Here is a 27134-nt window from a genome sequence, read left to right on the forward strand (position 1 = left end):
GAGAGAGACAGCGTGAGCAGGGGAGGGTCAGAGAGAGAGGGAGTCACAGACTCTGAAACAGGCTCCAGGCTCTGAGCCGGCAGTCAGCACAGAGCCCGACGCGGGGCTCGAACCCACGAACCGCGAGATCATGACCTAAGCGAAAGTCGGACGCTTAACCGACTAAGCCACCCAGGCGCCCCGAGTCATTGTTTTATTGACTGAAGATCACATGTGCAGGTAAGAAGCATTAATTGTATATTAAGCAATGTGGGTTTGCTCCCAGAGTGCTGCTCTGCGTTCTTTAGGAACAATTGATGCTGGTCTGGTAAATAACGAGGACATCTTCTCTTACCCATACATAAAACAATTGGTGAACTGTAGGAATGACAGCTCAGTTATTTTTTAATTATTATTATTTTTTAATTTTATGGAGAGAGAAAGAGCATGAGTGGGGGAGAGGGGCAGAGGGAGAGAGAAAGAGAATCATAAGCAAACTCCAGGCTCAGTGCAGAGCCTGATGTGGGGCTGGATCCCATGACCCTGGGATCACGACCTGAGGCAACACCAAGAGTCAGACGCTCAACTGACTGAGCCCGCCAGGCGTGCCGACGGCTTAATTTTTGAAAGTGGAGCTGTGCATCCTGGAAGCACCTGTTGGTTTTCATCCCGATAAAGAATTCTGATCAATAATCAATCTCCTAGAGCTTCCCTGGGATCGTACGTGTGAAAGAGGGAAAGAGAGGGTTGTCTGTGTTTCGCTGTGTGTGGGTTCCGACTTCCCCAGTCAGAGGGGCCTGGAGAAAACTAAAGGAGGCAAAGCCTAACCTTGAGACCCTCCTTCTCCTTTTTGGTCCTTTTCATTCCTTGGTAAATGCAGACTCTCTCCCCATAGAGGCCAGTCCAGTCTAAAAACACTAATTAGCAACAATACATAAAGAAAGCATTATTTACAAGTTTGGAAACCACGTCTCCTCATCACTTCCCACTCCCGGTAAGCTCTTGCCCGGTCACAGTGGCCACCGTGGGAGGGCCGGGGGTCACAGTCGCATGGCTGCCATCCTCTGCCAGGGACCAGATTCCAGGATCTGTCAGCACAACTGGCCGGTGGCTTGGGGGGACAAGGCCATGTGCCAGGGTCCTGGAGGCAAGCTCCCTGACCAGGGGACTCTCAGCAGGAGTCACACCAGAAGGATGACAGGAACATCCTGGGACAACAGAGCCGCTGCCAGAGGTAAATTCGGCAATAACACAGCATTCAACAAGCCGCACAAACAGCTTTCCAGATCTGGACGTATCATTCCTCCAAAGGGCTCAAGGAAGAAACATCTTACAATATTTCAGATTTATCAAAGAATCTAAGTGAGCTGAATCCATTCAATTCTCTTTGATCTCCACAAATAGCAATTTCATGGGGTCCAGCCAACTGTGCTCTTTTTAAAAATTTTTTTCATTGTTTATTTATTTTTGAGAGAGAGAGAGAGAGAGAGAGAGAGAGAGACAGAGCATGAGTAGGGGAGGGAAAGAGAGAGACACAGAATCCGAAGCAGGCTCCAGGCTCTGAGCTGTCAGCACAGAGCTCAATGCGGGGCTCGAACCCATGAGCCATGAGATCATGACATGAGCCGAAGTCGGATGCTCAACTGACTGAGCCCCCCAGGCGCCCCCCAGGCAACTGTATTCTAAGAGCTCACAACTAGGATGACTGAAAACCTTGCTTTTTTTCCTCATGCTATTCATTATCCGAAAATAAACAGTATATTAAATTGACTTGGGTCAACTGAAATAGTTGATCAAAACAAGCATTTTATCCCCTTAATTTTTTTTTACATGTTTATTTTTGAGAGAGAGAGCGAGCGAGCGAGCTAGCAAGCAAGCATAAGCAGGGGCGGAGCGAAAGGGAGACACAGATTCGGAAGCAGGCTCCAGGCTCTGAGCCGGCAGCACAGAGCCTGATGCGGGGCTTGAATCCATGAACTGAGCTGGATTCAGAGCTGAGTGAGATCCTTACCTGAGCTGAAGTCAGAGGCTTAACCGGCTGAGCCACACAGGTCCCCCCCCTCCTTTTTTTTTTTTTTTTTTTAAATCCCAGAATCAAATCCTTGCCCTCTTCTACATCAGTGATTCTTGAATTTACACATTAAAGACACGGGGTGAACTGGTTCCAGTGTAGGTTCCTGGAGATTCAATTCAGTGGATCTGAGGTACAGTCTAGGAATCTGCGTGTTCATATCCCTCCCCAGTCCCCGGGTGATTCTGGCACAGTGCACTGTGGGCCACACGTCACTGCCACAGCCACAGCCACACCCCCCACCCACCGCCGGAAGCCCACAGACTTACTTCTGCAGGTCTGATTGAGGGCGGATCCAAAGTGACCCGGTTTGCAGAACTGGCAGTTGGGCCCCTGAGTGTTGTGCAGACACCCCTGTTACCCGGCTGCAGGACGCCGGGTCAGTCACATCGATGTTGTTACTGCAGGCACGTGGCTGGCAAGGTGCTCCTGGAATTCTGGGATTTCCAGAGAAACCCGCAGAGCATTCTGCACACTGCTTACCTGAAAGAAGGAGAGAGGGAAAGGGAGTAAGAGCGTGTGTGTGTGTGTGTGTGTGTGTGTGTGTGTGTGTGTGTGTGTGTGTGGGGGGAAGCAGGGATGGAGATCGATATAGACAATAATGAATAATGAGGCTCTTTTAGGGATGATGGGGGGTCACACACTGGGGACGAAGAAGGAAAAATGTTCTGCATTAAAACAAAACGCTCATTTTAATTTATTATCCATTCGGAGAATAAGATGCTTGCTCAGAACTAAGAAGTCCTTAGTGAAGAATGCATTCTAGTCTTTCTTCAAAAACTACAGAGCGGTAGGCACAGAGAATCCTGGATCCTCATATAATGCGGGTCAGCCGAATGTGCCTCGGGACCCAAAGCTAATCTCAGCCCCTGATCTCCCCGGGGTGCCCCGCCCTCACCTGGTCCTGGAGGTGAACTTGCGGCGCCCTGGGATGCGTGTCTAGCAGTGAAGATGGTGACTGTGGTTTTCTCCATGTGATGAGCCCGGCAGCGGGGGGTCTTTATCGAGTGCTGTACAGAGAGACCACCTCTTCCCTCCTCCACTTGTTAGCCTTCAAACCCCTGGGTGCCCGTAGTCAGTTAGGTGCCTAAAGTGTGGGTCTGCTCCCCACATTTTGGTTCATCCTATTTAGGAATGCGCTTGGTGGCCGATCATTGTCTTAGTTCCTAAAAGCTGACCAACCAAGCCAGAGTGTCCGTGGAAGAGATCAGAATGATGTAGAGACACAGGTAGCAACTAAGACAAAATTAGCCATTAATTTATTATCGTGATGGTCGTTATCGTTGAAGAAACAGCACCATATTTTCACAACATGATTAAATCAAGAAACTTTTATACGTTTTTATCCTTATTTGCATTATATACATATATAGACACATATACACTCATGCTTGAACTCTTCCAGATAAAACGTTTGGTAGAGAGACAGACACAAATGTTGAGTTGACTTATACAGCATATGTGCGATATTCAAATCAATGCCTCAAGACATCTGAAAAAATAAGTTATATTTTTGAAATATCACACTGGTTGGAATTATAGAAAGAAAGCATTTGATTAAAAATTTTTAATTGCTTATGTTAGATGTTGTATAAGATATACGTGTTACTTAATCCATTATGTATCTCACCTAACATGTGATGATTTTAAAGAAATCAATTTGACTTGAATGCATTTGGTCAGTTAATTTTCCAGAACATTATTTGAAAACAGTTATAGCTCAGAGGAATGAGCTTTTAGTTGTCATTGGTTTTTGAAACATTCAAATTCTTTGTTCAGGAAGGTATCAGTGTACTAAATTGTGCCTTCTTTCTTTAGAGAGAGAGCAAGAGAGTGCACAGAGGGAGTGGGAGGGGCAGAGAGACAGTGAGAGACATAGAGAGATAGATAGACAGAGCGAGCGAACGATCGAGCGAAAGAGCAAGAGAGAGAAATCCCAAGCTGACACCACACTGAGCAGGGAGCTGGATGCCGGGCTCAATCCCACGAGGTCCTGACCTGAGCTGAAATCAAGGGTCAGATGTTCAATCAACCAAGCCACCCAGGTGCCCTCCAAATCGTGTCTTCTTACTATTAACTTAAATTCTGTACCGCTCAATCGTTCAAGGCCGATACATTATGAGCGTGGGATCATGTTCTGAGACAGCAGCATGGGCTGCAAGGAAAGAGCCACCATGAGCTACACTGTGTACCTGCATAACCTTGAAGGCAATTGCAGATCACATCTGAGCTCCAGGCATCCCGATAACAGGCATGGGCGAAATACCGATTACTCGAGGGAACATCCGGGCAGGGACAGGACGGCAGGGCTGTCCTGAAGGAGGGTCTCCATAGTAACCATCGATGCACCTGGCGAGACAATTTCTTTTTACCAAACGTGCGCGGGGAAAGCTCACATTAGCCGATGTGGATTTGCTGTGCTTGAGGACAGTGCAACCCTCAAAACTGAACACTTTAGAAGACGCTCGCTTGCTGTGAAGCCCTTTTTCAACTTATAGTTTAAGTCCCGAGGTATCATCGTTAAACTCAAGACAGAAGCAGTTAATTTACGTGTCTTATTTCAGGGACCTAAAGAGCAAGGTGTCAAGCCAATGCCCAGCTCTGATCTACTCAGACACCGTCTGCCTCCTAACAGAACTCTGACGGACACCAGGCTTGACACTCTGTCTGCCACCTCCCCACCCAGAGATCGTTCTTCACTTAAACACGATGGAGCCTCTACTCAGTAGTTCTGCAGAGAGTGCAGGGAGGCCAGGGCGAAAAGAACTGCAATACAAATCAAAGCGCATCTGAACCCCGTACCTTTCGCAGTTTCTTCCAGTTGTAAAACCCCCACGACGGAAGCATGACCCCGTCTCTGGATCACAAAGTTCAGCGAAACCGTTACAAAGGCAAGGGCGGCAGCTGGGAAATCCAAAGTAGCCAGCCGGGCACCGATCACAACGGAGGCCGGCCACCTCCCCCTGGCAGGCGCACTGGCCCGTTATTTGGTCACAGACGCTGCTCTTTGAGCCTTGAGGGTGGCAGTGACATGCTAGATAAAAAAAGAGAACATGTTGGGTGGGGAGGGGGCACGCGGTGTGCTGGCAGAACGAAGTCTAGTCCTGATTTGTCGTCCTGACCTTACTGTAACGTCCCAACCAGGTAGATAAAGCGCGTCTGAGAACCTGGCATCCACCGGGTACCAGATCCATGTTTCTTAAACAATTCACTGGTTTACTCAATGAACTAGGTACTGTGAGCAACTGGGTCTCATCAGCGCTGTTTATACAGAGGATCTGAACAAGGAATGTGCTTTTTTTTTTTTTTTAATGTTTTTAATGTTTATTTCTTTCTTTTTGAGAGAGAGACAGAAGCAGAGAGAGATGGAGACAGAGAGTTCCAAGTAGGCTCTGCCCTGTCAGCACAGAGCCCAACGTGGGGCTCAAACCCATGAACCTGGAGATCACGACAGGAGCCGAAATCAAGAATTGGATGCTTAAGGGGCGCCTGGGTGGCTCAGTCGGTTGGGCGTCCGACTTCAGCTCAGGTCATGATCTCGCGGTTCGTGGGTTCGAGCCCCGCGTCGGGCTCTGTGCTGACAGCTCGCAGCCTGGAGCCTGTTTCGGATTCTGTGTCTCCCTCTCTCTCTGACCCTCCCCTGCTCACACTCTCTCTGTCTCTCAGAAATAAATAAAAAAAAAAAATGAAAAAAAAAAAAGAGAAAAGAACTGGATGCTTAAGTCACGGAGCCACCCAGGCGCCCCAAAAAGTAACATGTTTTTAATTACTTGAGCTTCCATTTCTCATGAGAGTCAAAACTTCAAGATTATAAAGAATAAAAGAAACCTTTCTCAAGATGGTTGGATTTTTCTTTTTCCTACATGAGGTCAGGGAGGCTCAACCCTTTTCTGACAAATGGGATCCTTGGAGCCAATCTTCCCTAATATGAAGATGTGATGTGGGAGACACGTTTGCTCCTCTGTGTATATCCCTTTGTGTATCGCAAGCATTTTTCTTTTCTTTCCTTTTTAAGAAAGGGGGAGTGAGTAATAATGGGCCTAAGTCCTGGGTGCTGAGTAGACAATCACAGGTGTGCTGCCTTTCTCAATCATGACTGCAAAGCTATGCTCTTTTATCGGAAAGAATTAACCTACTTGGAGATTTTCATGGTTCCTAAGACAGGTTTCTGTGGGGAACAGTCTTCTCACTAACGGCTTACAGCACGAGCAGAGAACTACGTACCCTGAGCGTGACGGCCATGAGAACGTGTCACCACGTATGGTGACAGAGACCCATCCAAGCCCTGATTAATGGGGAGCTTCTAGAAGGAGTTCCATGGCTGTCTGTGACCCCAGCAGCACAGCGGGTAATATCCAGGCGACCCGGCCAGCCTCTGGGCTTCTGTGCCAGGTCATAAAGCTGGGTCGGCACGGTCAGCTCCTTTCCCGGGGCTCCCACACCCTCCCTAGACTGGGAGAAGCATAGGCCATGTTTTTATCATCACTCACGGCTCCTGATGGAGCTCCGTACACGTTAGCACCCACCGAACGGAGGAACGAAATGCGATGGAAAAGTTTTCCACACACTTGATCTACACAGACAGCCTGAGTCATGTGGTCAAATTCCCAATCTCTACCCCTCTTTTCAGTTCCCACCCTGAGTTTCCTGCCTGCAAAAAACTCCAAGGCTGTGCCCGTGCCCGTCCGCCCCGCGTTGTTATTTTGCTACGTACGGAGGCAGCCATGATGCCCTAAACCGTGGCTTCCTGGCAGGCACCGGTCACAGCAGCGCCCGGCCACGCGGGGCTTGCACTGGCACTGGCCCCCAAGTCGGCTGCAGCTGGGCCCCACCGAGCCCTGCGGGTGACACTTGCAGGCTGTGGGGAGACAGAGGACAATCAGAGGCACAGGAAGCGACAGAGGGGCACCTGGTCCTGCTGCGCTTCAGTTCACCTTGATTCGGCACTTCTCTTATCCTTAGCTCCCTCATCTGTTAAATGGGGAGAACACAGGATCTACCCCAGGGGGTTAGAAGGACTGAAGACCATAATGCCTGTGAAGTCTTTAGGACTGTGTGGCGTGTAGTAAGTGCTCAACAAACATTAGGTAATAAACAGATCTTAACAATAAATGCTACTTAGTAAGTTAGTGATAGGCTTAAAATTAGTTGTAATAATTAATAGTCCCAATATAATTATTACTATGATGATTACTTCAATTTCTGCTGATCCATGTTGGCGTGGGGCTATATGTTTGATTTCCCTTATTCTATATGTTTCATGGGATGGTGGGCATCCTGAAGGCAGGGAAAACCATTTGCCCAGAATTCAGGAACCCCAGGCTTTCACTGCAGCTGTCACTCTATACCAGTGGTTCTCAACTGGGGGGAGATTTCATCCCCCTAGGGAATATACGACAGAGTCTGAAGACTTTTTTGAATGCCCCACCTGGGGAAGGTTCGGCCGTATCAGGTGAGTCGTGGGTAGGAATGCCGCTAAACTTCCCATAATGCCCAGAACAGCCCTCCATGCTGATCCTCCTCCACAACAAAGCATTATCCAGCCCCAAATTTCAAAAGCGCTAAGGGTGAGAAATACTGCTCTATCACTTAGCAAAATGGACAAGTTACCTAGTGTTTTTAGACCCCAAAAGTCTTGTTTATTAAATGAAGGTTTAGGGGCACCTGGGTGGCTCAGTCGATTAAGTGTCCAACTTCGGCTCAGGTCATGATCTTGTGGTTCATGGGTTCAAGCCCCGGGTTGGGTTCTGTGCTGGCAGCTCGGAGCCTGGAGCCTGCTTCGGATTCTGTGTCTCCCTCTCTTTCTGCCCCTCCCCCACTCATGTTCTGTCTCTGTATTGAAAATAAATAAACTATAAAAACATTTTGTAAGTAATAAAATAAATGGTTTAATAAAGGCTGAAGGATGAAAGAAGTTGTTTAGAGTTCATTCCAACCCTAAAATTCCAGGATTCCGAATAATTGTCCAGTAATATAGCATCCCAACACTCCTACAAGGCTCCTGTTAAATTTTTATTAATTTTAATTTTTAATTTTAATTTTTTTAAATGTTCTTATTTTTGAGAGACAGAGAGTGAGCAGGAGAGGAGCAGAGAGAGAGGGGGAGGCACAAAATGCAAAGCAGGCTCCAGGCTCTGAGCTGTCAGCACAGAGCCCGACACAGGGCTTGAACTCATGAGCCATGAGATCATGACCTGAGCCAAAGTCAGATGCTTAACCAACTGAGCCACCCAAGTGCTCCTAATTTTTATTTTTTTAAATGTTTGTTTTTATTTATTTTGAGAGCAAGGGGAGAGAGAGAATGCGAGTGGGGGATGGCAGAGGGAGAGGGAGAGAATCCTAAGCAGGCTCTGCGCTGTCAGGGCAGAGCCCGATGCGGGGTTTGATCTCACAAACCGTGAGATCATGACCTGAGCTGCAGTTAGAGTCAGACGCTTAACCAACTGAATCACCCAAGGGGCCTGCAAGGCTCCTTTCTTGTACCCTCACTATACTGTGCCCTGTGATTCCAACACAGCAAGAGACTGCTCTGTATATCTAATCATTGGGCAATTGGTATTGACATCGATTGCTCAGACTAGGTGCTAAAATAAATTAAATCAATTCATTCATGTTCCGAAAAGCAGTGCGTCAGGAAAGTCCATTAAGCCAATACTCACCTATTGCCCCATTGTGTAGCCTGGCAGCCATGCTGGCTGTAAGCCTTTCACACGCACCAGGGAGCCCCTGGGGTCCTGTTTGCAAGGCAATGTCAACACAGTTGTGCAGCTGGTACTCATCTAAGTCCTGCTTGCTGCAGAAATTCTCCAGGGAATCGATCTGGGGAATCAGACTAAGCTTTGGAAGTAATACGAAGAGAAAACGTACATTCACAGTGGTCTCCCGTTCAAGATTCTAGTCATAAAAACAATTTGATCTATGAGAAGATGCTTACAACTGAAGATCTGAAGATTTTCACTTTATTTAAGAAGCCTTTAAATGTGCACATTTGTTGACTTAGGACAAAGCAAATAAGACTTTTTTTTTTAAAAAAAAAACCATCCTTAATGTATTTTTAGTTTGCTAATACATTTGTCTTAGATTTCGGAGAGTCTTAACTAGGCTACTTGTGATAAATTCAGACATTATGGCTTAGCGCATTCCCTAGTGTTACAGGGGAAGTCTAATTCCGCAACACTCTCCTTTTAAAGTTTTGTTCTTTTCAATTACGTACGAGCAGTGGCATTCTACGTCAGGCCCTCTGCCTCTTCGACAGTCACAGTGTAGATGAAGACGCTAATGCTCTGAGAAGTCCTACAAGAAAGCTACTTTTAAACTCTGTGTCTCCATACGTATTTAACCACTTGCTCCTATATTCAAATAACACTAACATCCCATACGCCCAGTTCCTCACAGACGCATTTTGTGACTTGCTGGCTTAGATCATGCAAATGGATTGTTCTAAGCTTATTCTCAAAAATGGATCATCTATAGTTTGATACCCATGTGAATAAAAGCCATACAGTTATATTTCTTGAGAAGATTTTATCTAAGTTATAACTTATTACCATTAAAATTCCTTTAAAGTTTATTTATTATTTAGAGAGAGAGCACGTGCAAGTAGGGAAGGGGTGGAGAGGGAGACGGAGAGAATCCCAGGTGGGCTCTGTGCTGACAGCAGTGAGCCCGATGCGGGACTCGAACTCACAAACTACGAGATCATGACCCGAGCTGAAGCAGGACGCTTAACCCGCTGAGCCACCTGGGCGCCCCTAAAATGTTCTTGAGCGGCTTGGATGATGCAGAGGAGAACTCGTTGGCCCAGCGGAACTGATCACAACAGTCTGGTCGTTCTGAACAAGTGGAAGAAAGAGCAGCATTGCCATTGGGGCTGATTCAGCAGGTCAGGTTCAAAGAGTGAACCGGGCGTCTGCCCTGGCCTTCCGCCTTTGTCCGTTCCGAACCTCTTTCCCATGATCCTTGACTTCAGCCTTCTTTCAACAGCTCTGCCCACCCCCAGTCGTCGACACACCAGCAGCGGAATCTCAACCCCGGTGCCTCTTTCAGTGTCTCCACTCCCCAAACCTCTACCCTCCCCCCCCCCCGCACTTCCTCTGCCTCCTCTCGCTTCACAGAGAAAATGGAGCCCCCAACTTCCTGCCTCTCAAACTCCCTGCTCACAGGTACCCCCCCCCCCCCATCCCTGGCTCAGCACTTAGGAAGAAGTGTTCCAGGGGAAGAGGTGTCCACCGCTACGCCCTCTGCCTTCGGGAAACTTCTCTGTGGGTTATGCTTTGTTTAAGCTCTTGCTTCAGTCGGCATTTAAATGTGCCTAAATCTCTCCCATCTATAAAATCTATTTCTCTTGCCACTGCCCACCATCTCTGCCCTTTGACTAATTCCTTGATAGCCAAATTTCTTGAAACATTGTTTCCTGGCCACCCTCACTGCCTCTTCTCCCGCTTACTCTTCAGGCCAATGCAGCACCTCTTCTCCCACCCATCCTTAACTGTTGGGACCCTCAGGTTCTCTCACTCCACACCCCCTTCCTAGGTGGCCTTGACAATGGTGTCACTTCAGTTACCATCAATACGTTGTTGACGTCTGGATCTATCTAGATCTCTTGCCCACATCTCAGTTAATGCGTTCCAGATCTGCACAGAGAAGCTTACTGCTTGTCCCACAGGTACCGCAAACCAACACACCCGAAACTCACTTTCCTTTCTGTGCCTATTGGTAGGAAATAACGTCACCATCTGCCGATATACTTGGTGTAGAAAACTGAAGGTCATCTTTTTTTTCTTAAGTTTATTTATTTATTTTGAGAGTAAAAGAGAACACAAATGGGAGATGGGTAGAGAGATACAGAGAGAGAGAGAGAGAGAGAGAGAGAGAGAGAGAATCCCAAGCAGGCTCCTTGCTATTAGCACAGTGAGATCATGACCCGGGCCAAAATCAAGAGTCAGACGTTCAACTGACTGAGCCACATAGGCACCTCAAGAAGGTTATCTTTGATACTTGCCTCTTGGTCATCAACACTCCCCACCCACCCCACGCCCCCCTAACATCGAGTTGATCACAGGCTTGGTCCATCTAGCCTCTTAAATGTGTCTAGGATGCATTAAATGTGTCTTCGTTCCCCCATCGCTACTCTAATTGAGGGCATCTGGGTCACCATGGTGGAAGCCCAACAGAAGTCCCATCTTCTGCTCTTACCCCTTTCCCCCACCAATTTCCTACTCTGTAGTCACGCTGATTCCTTAAAAGGCAGTTTGTTCAGATAACCCCTCCTTAAAACCTTCAGTGACTTCCTATTGCCTCAGGGTAAAATCTAAATTTCTTCTCTTTTCATTCTGTCAGTCCCCTAACGTCTTGGCTCAGTGGTTCTCAGAATGGGAGGTGCTACCCGCTAAGGGGCATTTCGGAAATTCCAGGGGTGGTTTTGGTTGTCATGGCCATTGGAATGGGGTGTGTTAATCGGCTTTTAGTGGGTGGGGATTGGAAATCCCATACATATTGACAAAAAAGAAAATCATCCCATGTCTCCTACAGCTTTTGAATGTTTTGCCAAAATCCACGAGGGAGAAATCCTTGTTCATAAGTTGAAAGTCCTGCTCTATGTTTTAAAAAACATGTTACACATGTTGTAACACATGTAACACAAGTAACCTGCTTTCACACCTGGCTCACGTAGGGTGATTCTACCCCTACAAGTGTGGCCATGCCTCCTTATGTCTTCTGCGTATTCATGCTTGTGCAGATACGTATTGAAATACCTAATGTTTCTCTATAAATTACTCTCCTTTTATGTCTCTTTGTATTTGCACATCACATTGATATTATTTGGAAAGTGTAGGCTATAGGGCCTATGAACTGCATTTCAAATTGGTAGAGTGTTACAAAATGATCGTAATAAAATACGAATGGGTTGGGGAAGGGCGCCTGGGTGGCTCCGTCAGTTATGCGTCTGACTCTTGATTTCAGTTCTGGTCATGATCTCACCGTTTGTGAGATGGAGCCCCACGTCAAGCTCTGTGCTGACAGCACAGCGCCTGCATGGGATTCTCTCTCCCCCCTCTCTCTCTGCCTCTTCCCAATTTGAGCTCTCTCTCTAAAAATAAATAAATAAACTTAAAAAAAAAAAAACACGAGAGGAGGTTGGGCCAGGTGATGTTGAGAGTCACTGCTGGAGCCACACTGAGCTTTTCAGTTCAGTGACCCATTGTGGCTCTTAGTAGCTCTCCTACCGCATCGTCATTTCCCATATGATTGTCTGCCTCTCTCCTTTAGGGGGTGACTCCCCACATGTCGGGATAGGTGCTTGTCTTGGTCACACCTGTGCCTACCATCGTGTCTAATTTACAGGAAACAGTTCACAAATATTTGCTCAGTAAAGAAGGACATAGACGTGACTAGTGTGGTATCTTCAAGTGGATACTAAAATGACTACATTCTCCAAACACAAACCAAGAGAAAAGACATGCAGAAAGAAACCAGATAGGCTAGGATTGGGGATGAGGGCAGCCACCTGGGGACTAATTACCTATAGTTCTTTGTCGCAGGCAGTTTAGACGAGGCCATACCTGACACCAAGCAGATGGACCAGATGGTAAGAGTCCCCGTCAAGCTATAGGATTTTGCAATGTCATGACTCTCTTCTTCTCCTAGAAACATCTCAAGACTTTGTTGACCAAGTCAACCAGATCCTGAGGAGTATCTTGGTTCTTATCAATTTGAATTTCATGGTTACTATTATAATAATATAATCCCTTTGTGATTTAGGAATTCCATAATGTCTTCCTTTCCCTTTCTTTAATCTGCCTGGTTCCCAACTTTTAGCTTCTTTCCCCCTAAATTAAATCTGTTGGGTTTGATTTTCTTCCTTTGTGACTCCTTGGTGGCCCATGCGTGCAGTTCTATTTAAAGCTCCTTGGGAGAGAATATGACTTACACGGAGAGGGAAGTCAGGAGAATTTAAGTCCTCATTCAAGAGTTTGTTTCAACTTTCCTCTTCCTTTCTACCATAACAGGCCAGAACCTCACAGCAATCTCACACGGCCCTCCAGGTGAAGGACTTAGACCATCTTTGGTGAAGGTCACCAGATTAAATAGAAATCACCCAGTTGGAATTGAATTTCAGAGAAACAATGAATATTTTTTAGTATGTCTCACATAGTATTTGAAGGCAATATTTGGGACATATTTATTCAATTTTCAGCTCTAGCGGGGGGCCTGTGTTCTCTCTCCTTCTCCCTCTCACCACCCCTTCCTCCCTCCTCCTTCTCTTCCCTTCTCTTCCTCTTTCCTTCCTTCCTTCCTTTTTCCTTTTTGCTAAATCTTGCAATCCTACATCTGGTATGATAATCTTACACAATTTTTTTTGATATCACAATACCTGAAGTCACTGAATAGAATTCAAGATACACCTGTCTCATTCTGAATTCCATGGTAGATGACCAAGTAGCAAAGTTCCAGGGTATAAATTTAAAATGTTTGATGGTAAGAAATTGAACACTGAAAACACAATTCATGAAACATGGACATACAGCTAATTAAATCAGAGGTCGTTAAGCTTCCCGTAAAACGCTAGACAGTAAATATTTTTGGCTTTGTAGCCCTTGAGTTCTCTGTGACAAGTACTCCGCTCTGCCTTTGTGACTTAAAAGCAGCTGTGGATAATAAGAAACAAATGACCATAACCGTGCCGTGTTCAAATAAACTCTGTAGGGCAGTAGTTTGCCAATGAAATCATGATATTAGAAGATTCTCATGAATATTTAAAAACGCAACTGTAACAAGTTAACTTGCTTCTGGGGCCTGGATGGCTCAGTTGGTTAAGTGTCCAACTTCAGCTCAGGTCATGATCTCGTGGTTTGTGAGTTCGAGCCCTGCGTCGGGCTCTGTGCTGACAGCTCAGAGCCTGGAGCCTGCATTGGATTCTGTGTCTCCCTCTCTCTCCCCAGCTCACACTCTGTCTCTCTCTCCCTCTCAAAAATAAACATTAAAAAATATAAGTTGGTTTTTATCCACAAAATTACTTTTCGGAAATCCCACACAATTCCATACAATTCTCCTAGGGGTGGATAAAACCAGTACTCATACATATTACCAATCATCCTGAATGCACATTGGGGAACACCTTCCAGAAATTCATTTGACAGGTTATTTCAAAAGCCAGAAACCCTGGGCGTGTAGGGAATAGATAGGTAAACAAAGGCTTAAATTTCCTCAGTGCCCAAACTCTGCCGAGTGACCAGCCTGGGCCTGAGGTTGGGGACAGAATGAAGGGACTGGAAGGAACACCTATGGCCCAACTCTGTGGAGGAACGACACTGAAGGAAGTCATTCGAGGAAATATTATGCATCATTCCTAAAAATAAGAAGACTGCATAAACACCATAAGAAAATGCTCGTGATATAATGTGAACTGAAAAATACCCGTGCACAGACGTATACAAGCACCCCGAAGACGACACTGTAAGAGCACAGTTAGGTAAAAGCGGAGCTTACACGATGACGACCGTGAACATGGCAGAACATCTCCTGGAACTTTCTGCAGTGCCAGCACATCGTGGTGGCTCAGAGCAGGAACTCTGCCACCAGGGAGTCTGGCTCTGACTCCTGACGCCTCACTCACTAGCTCTGTGACCCTATGCCTCGTTTCTGTCGTCTATAAAACGGGGACAGTGACAGTCCTTACCTCATAGACTGTTGTGAAGGCTAACTGATAGAGTCCGCAAAGCACGGCAGACCGTTGCTGACAGCTGCTGTGCCATAAGGGTTTGCACTTGGTGTTAGGTGACGTTTATAGAGAATAAGGGATTTTTTTTTTGCAAGGAAAAAGCTTCTAAAGAAACATTTCACCACCGAGCCTCAAAGTAGAATTATAATGGGGCTCAGTTTAGAAGGCAGCACCCACGTTGCTTCGTGATACTTACTGAATCAACCAGGATGTGTGAATGAGCGTGGGCCCCTCCTTCCGAAGGCTGGGAAAAATAGACATCTATGGAATATTGTACATCTGGCTCTAAACAGATGGGTGTGGGAAGCAGCACGAGTCTGTATTAAGAGAAATAAAGCAAAAATTCAGTGCCAAAAGTACAGTTATGTAACCTAAGCAGCCGTAGTAGTTGGTGGAGCTCTGCTGGAGTTGATGTGGGCTCCTCCATGGGGCAGAGGCTGGGTCTAGACCAGCTTGGGTGGGTTGAATGGACAGCAAAATCACGCTCGGATTCTCTGTGGCTCCTCCAGAGGATTGTGCCAAATAGCAAGGCCTTGGGAATGATTAGCCACGTGTTGTCATAAAAGCTCTGGGAAGAAGATGGAATAGATGTCCCTCTTCCTGTCTACCGTGCTCATCTCAACAGGGTCTCCATTTTGTCTTGCCACAAATCTCTGATGCAAAATTAGTGGCCTCCAGAGCGGTAGCTTTTTACCTGGGAGACTCTCCAGCTGTTGAGATAATGCCACTATCGTTTCTCTCGAAGCGTTTCACTTTCTCACCTCTCAAGGCCATCTGGGGAACGGGAAAGGAATGCTCGAGACTGAGAGTCTGGAGGTCTGGACTGGGATCCTGATTCTGTGATATGCCAGCTAAGAGCCTGGGGCAGGGCTCCAAGTGTTCTCCTTCTCAGTTCCCTCCTCACCTGACGAAGACTTTGTCTTCCTCATCAAGTTGTCAGCAAGATGTGCCCTTAAATGTGAAGCTCCGTGTAACACACACCAAGCACTTAATAAATGTCACCGTCTCCTTTAATACACCTCTTCTCCTGCCTAGTTCTTTGCTACGAACTGACAGACATACGAAATTCTAAGAAGGCTTCTGTGTTTGAGGACAGGTCCCGGGCATACCTGGAAGTCGCCGGTAAAGGGAAAGACGGAGGTCGCGGCCGTGGAGTCTCAGGTGTACAGTGCTGGCTGTCTCCGAGGGGGTTAACCAGGACCTGGACAGCCCAGTCGGCTGCGGGCTACAAGGGAGTGACATAAAAGCATGTTTTTGTGAGGATGTACGTACCACACACACCTAACGGACAGCCCTTGCAATCCAATCTGTCACCCACAGCCCTCTCAGAAAAATGGAAGTTTGGAGCCGAAAGGAGTCTTAGAGGTTGGCGGGCAGCTCTAGCTCGCTGGTGGCTGAATGGAGGTCTGGGGAGACAGAACACTGTTCCTGGCCAGAGCTGTAGTTCAGAGGCTCCAAAGACTCTGGTGCTCCTGACAGGGCTAGTCTTCTTCTTCTTCTTCTTCTTTTTTTAATGTTTTCTTTATTTTTGAGAGAGAGAGAGAGAGAGACAGCATGAGCAGGGGAGGGTCAGAGAGAGAGGGAGGCACAGAGTCCGAAACAGGCCCCAGGCTCTGAGCTGTCAGCACAGAGCCCGACGCGGGGCTCGAACCCACGAACCGCGAGATCATGACCTGAGTTGACGTCGGACGCTTAGCCGACTGAGCCACCCAGGCGCCCCTGCCAGGGCTAGTCTTCAATGTCTGCTCCCCAAGAGTCAATTGATCATCCTGTTCTCGGATCACTGAACAAAAATGAAAACTTGGAATCCTTGACAAAAGGATATGTACTTTTTTCATGTTATATAAATATTAGGGGCCTGGGTGGCTCAGTCGGTTAAGTGTCCGACTTTGGCTCAGACCGTGATCTCACGAGTTCTGCCCTATATTGGGCTCTGACCGCTCCGAGTCTGGAGCCGGCTTTGAATTCTGTGTCTCCCTCACTCTCTGTCCCTCCCCTGCTGGCATTCTGTCTCTCTCTAAAAATAAGTAAACATTAAAAAATGTAAAGATTATTTAAACGTATTGTTACATAAATTCTATGATTTAACATTTATTACTAACTATATGACTAAAATATAAAATATATTACTAAACCTATTTATATGTATTTAAATATGTATAGATATTTATAGCATATGCTAAACAGCTATATTCTGAAGACCATGCAATTTGGAAATGGTTTTTTTTAAAGTTTATTTATTTATTTTGAGAGAGAGGGAACACACACGTGCGCAAAGTGGGGAGGGGCAGAGACAGAGAGGGAGAGAAAGAACTCTGAGCAGGCCCCACGCTCAGTGCAGAGCCTGATGTGGGGGCTGAGTCCAGGAACCAGGACATTGTGACCTGAGCCTAAACCAAGAGTCGGTCTCTGAACCGACTGAGCCACCCAGGCACCCCTGGAAATGCTTTTTTAAGGTGTCAGAGGGGCACCTGGGTGGCTCAATCAGCTGAGCCTCTGACTCTTGATTTCGGCTCAGGTCATGATCTCATGGTTCGTAAGACTGGGGAGCCTGCTCGGGATTCTCTCTCTCTCCTCCACTCTCTGCCCCTCCCTGCTCATCTGCCCTCTCTTTTTCTCAAAATAAATAAAAATTCAAACAAAAAGTGTGAAAAATAAAGATGTCAGAGATGTGTTCTATGGAAAAAATCATCTATTATATTTTTAATGACTTGCCCTACCTACTCACCAGGTCCAAGTTTACTGAAGTCCCTTGGCTTTTGTTTATAAGTGATAAATAGAGAATTATGTCACATCAAGGGTTTCAAAGTGGGTCAGCAGCTCTGATCACATAACACACAATGAGTGCTTCCAGAATGCAGTCCCTAGGGGTACGCTGGGGGCCCTGAGACCACCCCCAGCCTTATAAAATACTTCGGGGGGTGGTCTGTGGGGTGTCAGATTCTCACTGAAAAGATTGTGCAAAGAGAAGTGAGGAACCACTGCTTTAGATCAAGCGTTTTTCTCATTTGGTTTCTTTTTCTTTAATCTTTATTTTTGAGAGAGAGAGAGACCGTGAGACAGTGTGAGTGGAGGAGGGACAGAGAGAGAGGGAGATACAGAATCCAAAGCAGCTCCAGGCTCTGAGCTGTCAGCACAGAGCCCAACGCGGGAATTGAACTCATGGACCATGAGATCCTGACTAAGCCGAAGTTGGATGCTTAATGAACTGAGCCACCCAGGGGCCCCTCTAACTTGGTTTCTATTCTGCCTTAGATATGTCTCAAAAGGCAGTGACGGAGGGGTAGCAAGGCCGGGGAAGCCTCGAGGAGCAGCCCGCTTTTAGTTTTGCTCTTGTTTCAGGGTAAAAGCCAAGTGCAAATAAACGCCTCTTCTGTATCTCTAGGAGTCAGAATCTCTTCACATAGGTTAGCCTGTGAAGTTTTTAGAAAAAGCCTAAGGAGGGCAGAATTTGTGTTATTTTAGTTTTTTATTGTGCTTATTCAAACATTCCATCACCACTTCCTCAGACCCTGCCCCTTCAATATATAACGCTGCTCTCTCCATGGAATACATCATGCGTGCCTCTGGCTTACTGTGTTGTTTTAATATCGTTAGGAAACTCTTTGATTTATAACGCTCTCCAGATGTTCCAGGTTTTGTTTTGGTTTTTGGGTGTTTTTTTTTTTTTTTTTTTGCAAATCATTCTCTGATGACCCTACCTCACAAGACTGGAATGGAAACTCTTCGCTTGAGAATGTCCTACTTCGGGCAGGTTTTACCCTCGCAGAAGAAGTTGGATACCTGAGTTTCATAGCGAATGGCGATGGTGAAGTCCACGGGAAAGGCAATGTGGTCCCCAGAAAATCTCAAGCCAGCCCCAGGGAGAACCCGGGCAAACCCAGGTCCGGTCCACGCAGTGGGGGTTCCAGGAACCGGTTCTTGGAAAACAACGTGAACAGCAGGCACCTGGCCAAAAGTCACTGAGCCCTAAAATTGGAGAAGAATGCACTCGGCATCGTTAGAGCCGAGTCCTGGAAGAGTTCGGGGGGGAAAAAAGGACATATTTCCTGATGTGCATATGATCCATCTGAGTCACGGGTAGATTATTCCAACCAGGATACGATCCAGAATGCATCTGAGACGTGCTGAATCGGCAGCTTTGGAACACATGTTAAAGTATAGCATGATTGATTTCCAAGCCGTGTCACTGGAAACCACTTTAAACTTAAGTACCCCACGTGCTAATGAACTGAACACATTCCACACTGCTGACCTTGGGTTTTCTCAGATGTGACCGTGGGATTCTGGCCAAAATACGGAGGGAAAGAAAATATTCCCATGCTTACTTCATGGACTTTGCCTCATTATGCACGACAGTGAGAAAACCCACTTGGAGATAGATAGATATGATATTTCTTCCATGCAGACATGAGAAACACCCTTCTATCTGCTTGGAGGCATAGAAGTATAAAACGTGTAACACACTTGATCAGCATCCCTCTTGGTCTCTGTCCGGGATGTCAGCCTGGGGCCATCTAGAACCTGGAGATAATATTTTAATGACTTTACATCTGTCTCCCCACCCTCACAGCATCCACCGGAATTCTGCCTCTTGTTGCTTTTTGCCTGTCGCACTACAACAGTGCCTTGGCCGGTCTCTCCATCTGTCCCTAATCCAACCCACATGACACACTGCTGCTAATAAGTGTTTCACACTCTTACCGACTGCCAACAGAATCACGCCCAAATTACTTAGCCTGGGGTTCATGTTGCTCTGCGATCTACCCCAAACTGCTCCTCCTTTGATGAGTGCTTATTGAGTAACAATTCAATGTCAGTCCCCGCATTCGGAATGCAAAGGTGAATAGGACATAGTCCTGGCCACGGAGGAGATGAGAACCTTGCTTTGAAGCTCAAAATGTAAATAAGAAACTATCACCAGATTAGGTTTCAGCAGAGATCTATGTAAATTTGACTACATGCAATGTCTTTCGAACATTTAAGAAACACTCTCACAAATGCAGTAGACGCTGTAGATGCCCCTCGGGGACCCCCTTTAGCAGTTTATGCCTGTGAGCTCCTTCCTGGATCAACCCGAGGCTGGTTTTACCTGAGGCCACATCTTACTCCCTCCCCCCGTCTTGTTTCCTTCACTCCCTTACCAAGTTTTCCTGAATAACACTTCCTTACTAAATCGCCCAAATGCGCCCAAATTCCGTACTAAATCACCTTACTAACTGCGCCCAAATCCAGTCCTGGGCTCTGTCTGTTTCCAGGGCACTTGACTTGCCACAGCTGGTGCCAGCCGGTTTACCTAAGAGCAGACTCCAAGATGCAGTTGCGGAGGAGGATTGTTTTCGGCCCAGCTGGCAATGGGGACGCTGTGTGTAACATGTACTGATGGTCCCTGGGACGTGGTGGCAGAGAAGTTGCTAAAGCTGTCAGCTGTGGGGAAACGGGCGGGATGAAGGCATAATGGGAGCCACTGGCTGGAGCCACGTTCCTGGCATTGAGAGATACGGGGGAACGGGAATTATAAGGACTGTGGAAATAGGTAGGAGTTGTTGAATGCCATTGATGCTTTGATAAGCGAGGAAGACAGGCTCAGGGCAATCGGTCACCAGTTTAAAGCGGAGTGTGAGAATCAGAGGGCCTCTCTGGACGTATTTAAAGAGACTCATCTCCTTTAGGTAGATGGCAGGAAGAGCTGAAGGTCAAGCACGGGACCTCACCGTAAGACTTGCAGAACTTTGGAGAAGCCTGAATTCTCAGCCTAGGTAAGTCACTTATGCCAAAGTCAGGTCCTTCACAGGGAAGAAGAGGGATCTTAAGACATGGGTGATGCACAGGAGAACCCTGAACTCTGAGTGCTCATGGACTATAGACGTAATCCACCCATTCTTACGGGAAAGTAGAGCCCCTCCCCTCCACCCCTGACGCATTTGAGGACAATGCATCAGTTGACAAACCTAAATGATGCAGCTATCTTGTAAGAAAAAGTGTAGCTTCCTAAGGATCTGCCTCTACTACGCCTCCTGACCACGTGCCTGATAACTGGGGTCAAGTTGAAGCACAATCCGACTGGGAAAGTGCTAGATCTCTGAGAGGGACCTGGCTAACATGTACCAGCAGCAACTGGGAGAGAATGGGTCTGGGTCCTGAGGTTGCTAGAATAAGGAGGCAGAATAAGAAACTGGATACAGAGAGTTTGTTGATTTAGGATCACCAGGAATATAGGATTTAATGGCCTGGCAAGAGCTTTGGAGCCTTGGGGGATGGATCCAGTATTTTGCTGGAGTAACTCTTGGAAGCTTGGCAAAAGCTGTGGCCCTGAGGAAGGGAAGTGGAGGTTCCAGAGCTGCTGTAGTAGACTGTGGAGGAAGGGATACAAGGCTCAGAGTAGTAGGCATTCTAGAACAGATCTAAGATACAAGACCAGGAAACCCACCAACTGATCATGTTCCTTAGAGGCCTGGAGGACACTCTATTTATTGAGACAACAGGCAAGACTGGTGAGAAGGGCATCGGCATCACTGAAAGGCGGAGTGCTGGGTGTCCTCTGTAGGCTGGGAGGATGTATCATTGCAAAAATGAGCTCCTTGGTATCAGTGTGGAGGACAGGATCCCGGACTATCGGAGGCTGGGTAGCACTGAACTCTAAACAGCCAGAGGGGCTTAATGTTTACAGGGGGCAGCAAGGTTGGAGAAGGAGACAAGGGGCCTGACCCATAGGGATCTTCTGTGGAGACGACTGACAGAACATGGTGTTCGTAGGAGCAACACGGATGGGCAGACAACCAAAGAATTGCCTAGTATATAATATCAAAAGTGATCAGGTATGAATTAGCACAAGGCTGAGGTCAGCTGACCCAATGGAAAGATGTGATGTTCTGTCGAGTTCCTAGACCTGAGCCACTTCTTGCACCCAGAACCCAGTGACTGAGTAAGAGGCCAGAAGCCCATGAAGACTCTTTAACACCACGGCAAGGGTAAACCAGGTACCCAAAGTGCCATCATGGTCCCCTTGTTCGGAGAAGGGCATCTGAGGGTCAGGTGACACGTGGAGTCCTGGCCTAAGTCCTTTTTACAATGGGGTCACTGATTTACTGAACCAACCATTGATTATTTCCTCCACTTCCTGACTATGTAATTGGAATGGACCTGCTTAGCAGTGGGCATTGGTTCTTTGACCTTAAGGAAACGTAAGAGTTCTTCTAGAAGGAAATGCCAAGTAAAAGCTTGTGAAATGCCCATTCTCGACCACTTTCTCCCCACGAAGTCAAGAGAGTAGATAAAAAGCCATACTACAAATCAGAGACATCCTCCGAGTGCCACTCTCAGGACTGGATGGTGGTTCCCACCGTGTCCCCATCGTAAGCCTCATACAGACTTAACCAGCTTATAGCCCCATCTGCAGCTGTCATGCTTGGTGGAGCATCTTTACCAGGGCAGATTCCCACTACCCTCACACAGGGTATGCACCGACGGAAGTGCAAAACGTGCTCTTCTCCATAAGCATAGAGAAGAAGGAACAGAGGCGATCTGTCTTCACTTGGGGTGGGCAGCAGTGTGTGTTCAGTCTTTCCCCAAGACTGTTCATTCTCCGGGTCTCTGTGCCAAGTTAGCCCAAAGGGGTTTGAGCCATTTAGATAGTTAGTCCACAAAACGTCACACTGATTTCCTATATTAAAGGAAAGGGAAGTGGGTCCCTTGGCCCAAGCTGAGGTTATGTGGTCTCCCGTAGTGTGAATCAGATACTCTACGACCTCTGTCAGAATCACTGTCTGAGGGTTCACAGAGTGTCTGATTCGCCAGTGGGACGACACAATCCGTCCTCAGCTCAAGGGACCCGCCTCACAGCAGAAGAAGTATGACTTTGCGATCCCCTACTCTACACAAACCATGCCACCTAGACGTTAATCGCAGGTGGCAGGGGAGTGGGAACACTTGAAAATGCATCAGCTTCACCAGCTTGGGGATGACACCCTGTGAGATGGGACAGTGTTCCTCAGGATGTCACTTACTCCTTAAAGCGACAGACTTTAAGTGATGCTGTCCTCCCAATGGGGAGAAAACGTGGGTTTAGGAATCAGGTAGGATCAGCCAAGCTCACAGTCTCAGGTGGTGACCAAGGGAATTTGGGCTCTTTGTGCTTGCAACTTTAGGCTCTGTGGGTCTAGACGTCCTGATTCTTGCTCAGGAACAAAGAATCCCACGAACTTTAGAGCTATGGCTGTGGCATGGCCGCTGGGACTCCTCATGCCTGTAGGCCAGGAGGCCCGGGAAGAAATGCCCGTAACCGGAAGGGCTGATCCTACTTAGTCAGGACATGAGGAATACGTGTGGCACGGAGGTAGCCGCTAAGACACCCGCGGTGTTCCCCCCCATGTGGCCCGAGAAGACCAGGGAAGCCAGGGGCCCAGTCCTGGAAGGATGAAGGTCTAGGTCATCCCATCCAGCAGAAGTGCGAGTTGAGGGTGAGGGGAATCCAGAATGGGTGGCAAGGAAGGAGGGAGCCAGCGAGTATCGATTACAACCTTGGGGACTAACTGTGGCAGCCAGACGCTGCGTTTGTCCCCTAATCTCCGTTTATGAATCCCCCCAGGAATTGTGACCAGTGAGAATCCTGGAGAGGCTGTGTGCACACGGAATAAACTTAACGTAAGGAGGCAGATGGGCAGGGTCAGCTTCATGGGCATGCAAATATGTACCTCCAGAGGGTCCCACGCTCAGAAGGGCCCCACGCTTGGTTTAATGCTCTGCTGTCACCATCTTGAGATAACTTATAATTTTATGTTTGAAACTGTTTTGCTAGTGCAGTTTCTTGGTACCAGGGAGCGTGCACAGTAGCGTGCACACGAGCAGGACAGAGATGCCCCATATGTGTGTGCTTCTTTGCCCCCATTTGCAAATAGTGCACATGATGCCGGTGAGCACAGCATTCTAGTGGACCTACTACGTGCACGTGCTCAGTGAGACTAAGAGTGTGTACAAGGTAAGTGGGTTACGTGGACGACTGAGGAAGCAGGGTGCTGACAGCTCCAAGAAGCCAGAACTTGCTCTGAAAGCCGAAAGAAGGCAGAGGGATTCTAAGAAAGACAGTATTCATGCTGCTGCCCCCTATTAGCCAGCTGCGTCCACCAAGGGATGACCAGAAGGAAAGAAAGATAGGGCGACTCCCGGGTGTCTTTCTTGCCGTCCCCCCTTCCTGGTTAGTTACGCTGAAAGTATGGAGTGTTGATAGAACACATATCGGGGAGCGAAATAGAAACGGTTGTGTTCATTTTGCACAGCATTCCTGTTTGTTCTGGGGAGACCAAAATACACATGCGTTTCTAACCACAGAACACAACCCGTGTAATTTCAATGAGTTCACGTGAGCCCAAACGCTCTTACATTTGTAGTGAAAACTGGCTTTGCATGATATAAAGATGCATGGCACATTTGCGTTTTTAAGTTATCTTTGCTTCAGACAACATTAGATGTAAAATAAAAGAGCACCAAGAAGTCAAGAGACTATGGAAGAAAGTGAGAAGCTACATGTTTCAGTGCCTTCAGTGTTCTTTTTTCCCTAAGTTTTGAACAAACGGTCCTGCACGTGGGGCTGCGCATGCAAGGAACAGACACCAGCGCACGCTATTAGCGCTGACGGGTCTCCTTGGCTGGGCCACACTCTCCAGCCACCAGCTGCTGTGACACGGCTCCCTTCTGTTGAGAACTGCCCTTGCATTGGAGCCACCTCAGCCGGGAGTTTGCTGGCATCTGCCCTGGGAGCCCACAACCGTGACCGGCCGATGGACACAACAGTCCTGCCCTTGGGCCTCAGTGGGGGACAATTCTGTTGCGCTATTTTGCTTCCGAACTCCCCTGGGGATAGGCCCAAGGCTAGATCTACCCCGGACCTCATCCTCGCCTCGCTTTCCCCTCCCCAGCCTCCTGCCTTTGCTGCCCTACAGGCTTCTCCTGATGAGCATTCCCTCAGAAAGGCACGTGCACATTTCTGCTGCAATGTCTCTTTCCAGGGAACCCAACCTGAGACCCACACGGACACATTTCTTCGATCTGAAGAGAAACCAGAGTATTCACACGGACACATTTCTATAAACTGGAAACACTTTCACCAAGAAAATAGGCCCTTGTTTTGTATTCCTCTGTTGTACTAAGCTAGGCATGGCCAATTGATTTTACAATCTTACTCACAGGCAGGACCCACAGTTTGAAAATTACCGATCTGTGTGCCCCCAAGATGGAAACAATGAACCACGCCCAGATGTCGGGGTAGGAAACAACGAACTATGTCCAGATGCTGGGATAGGAAGATAAATCTGCACTGGGTCGTAAGGGATGAGTAGAAGTTTTACAAATCAATAAATAAGACAGACATGGTCATTTCAGACAAGAGTCAGGAGAGTAGTTTCTGGATACTTAGAGCTGTGCTTCTCAAAGAGCAGTCATGGACCACCTGTATCAGAATCACTTTGGGGTGCCTAGAAGACGTGCCTATTTCTTGCCCAGTCCCAGACTCTCTGACTTGGCATCTTGAGGACACTGCCTTGGAATCTGCATTCTAAAGGAACTCCCTGGGCAATACTTCTGTAGAGTAAAATCTGAGGTTCACTGATCTGTGCCATAGCCAGGAGGTGGGAGTAGCGCCTCATTCCCCACTCGTCTCCTTCAGATGGACTCAGAATGAGAAGTCCAGAGGCGCAGAGAAGGCCCCACGGGCATGTGCTGTGGGGGCGGGAACAGGCAGACGAAAGAACAAGGCCGCCATGACTGGTGCGCGTGGACTTGAGAGGAAGAATACCAGTGAGGAACCTGTCTCTGACCCTCTCGCCTGGAGGCAGCTCTCCTTAATCTGAAGCCCGTATCACGTTATGTGCGCCTCTTCTACGATATTTACCTCACCCAGCCACCATTAGTTGTCTGTGTACACGGCTCATTTCCACGGCAATGATCTTAAGGGCAGACTTCATGCTGACATATTCTTGTTGCCATTGATTCAACCATTTTATTCCCTCACGGAGGTCTCTTGTATGTAAGGAACTGACTCACATGCTGTTGTGAATGAGACCCCTAGTGTCTGATCTCGTTGGCTTTCCAACATGCCCCTTCATGCATGCACACACGGCAATGCTCACTAAAGATCCCAGTGTACTGAATGAATGAATGAATGAATGGGCCTAAAGCATCCCCAACTTTGACAAATATAGTTGGATGGCTAATATAGTTGGATGGCTACAAGGTCTTCAGGTCTCCTCTGGCCTTCTGAAGCCATTGGAGCAGGGTCCCGTGGAGGTGGCATTGTCCTGCACTCACACTAGCACTGACCAACTACCCCCACCTTGGATTCTAGGGCGACGCCATGCACCATCCTCAAGGAGGTTAGCATGTCGTCTTCCTTCCAACTAGGGGACAGCTCTTCCTCAGCACCATACCTTTCCTTATGTCCTTAAAATGACAAAACCTTGTGACTTCGCAATTCCTGACTCTGACTCCAGAATCCAGCTTTCTGGGAAGTTCTATCTTGAAAGAAAGAAAGCTACTGAGATTCTGCCCGAAGCTCTAATTACTTTGAGCCTGTGCCCTCCTTTCCTCCATCCCGTCCTTGAGGGCACTGGGAACTTACAGGGACTGAGTACTCACATGGGCCTCACATGGCTCTGAGCACATTACCAGATTGTTCGTTTCAGGCAGGGCCGACGATGGCCATGGAGAAGTGGTTTACCTCACTCTGCTCGTCAGCACGTACACTCTGCTTCTGATTCCTCTTCGGCATTATCTTGCCTTTGTTAACTATGAAGTCATTCTCTTGCTGCTGGAAGTACACATCACATGTAGGCAAAGCGGTTGCTGCTATCTTAAAAAGAAAGGAAATTATAGTGTAAGTAACCCACAGAACTTCTGGTTCTACCATAGTGCAAGAGTTTCCGGTTATCTGAGAAGTTAAAAGGTAATCACAATTTTCCTGAGGCTCTGAGCCTCAGGAAGGAGCTGTGAGGCACTTTATAATTCTTGGTTTCACTGTGAGAATGAGAAATTTTTGGTAGTCCCATGACGCCTTGGGTTTTCTTTTGGAACAATGCCGTACCGGTGAAATTCGAAACTGGAAAAACATTTATTTGTATCTCTTAGTTTCATGGTGTTAAAAAAAAAAAAAAGTACAAATGCTAAGTTTTAATGAGAGATCTCAAGAAGAAAGTTGTAGAAAAGCAACAGCAGGCATGGTGTAGAGACGGGTTCATTAGCTATTGTTGTTACTCGGGACATTCTCGAGACCAATTCCTGGCCATTCTCACAGTTTGTGGGATCTGGCCTTTCAGGGTCCCGGGAGAGGTTATGCCGGGAGAGCCAAATCCGAAACGAAGCGGAGGAACTGCA

General features: G+C 47.3%; 1 protein-coding gene across 1 annotated transcript in view; it reads right to left on the minus strand.

Moving 5' to 3' along the window:
• Positions 1-27134, minus strand: part of LAMB4 (laminin subunit beta 4) — a 95685-nt gene that overhangs the window by 36184 nt on the left and 32367 nt on the right. The window contains 12 exon segments of the mRNA XM_077758343.1: positions 986-1149; positions 1152-1187; positions 2320-2402; positions 2404-2533; positions 4243-4350; positions 4353-4399; positions 4853-5084; positions 6765-6908; positions 8710-8887; positions 14968-15088; positions 15881-15996; positions 18555-18740. Of these exon segments, the coding sequence (XP_077614469.1) occupies positions 986-1149; positions 1152-1187; positions 2320-2402; positions 2404-2533; positions 4243-4350; positions 4353-4399; positions 4853-5084; positions 6765-6908; positions 8710-8887; positions 14968-15088; positions 15881-15996; positions 18555-18740 (1545 nt within the window).

Source organism: Crocuta crocuta, unplaced genomic scaffold, assembly GCF_008692635.1.
Source record: "Crocuta crocuta isolate KB4526 unplaced genomic scaffold, BGI_CrCroc_1.0 scaffold103, whole genome shotgun sequence".
Taxonomy (NCBI): domain Eukaryota; kingdom Metazoa; phylum Chordata; class Mammalia; order Carnivora; family Hyaenidae; genus Crocuta; species Crocuta crocuta.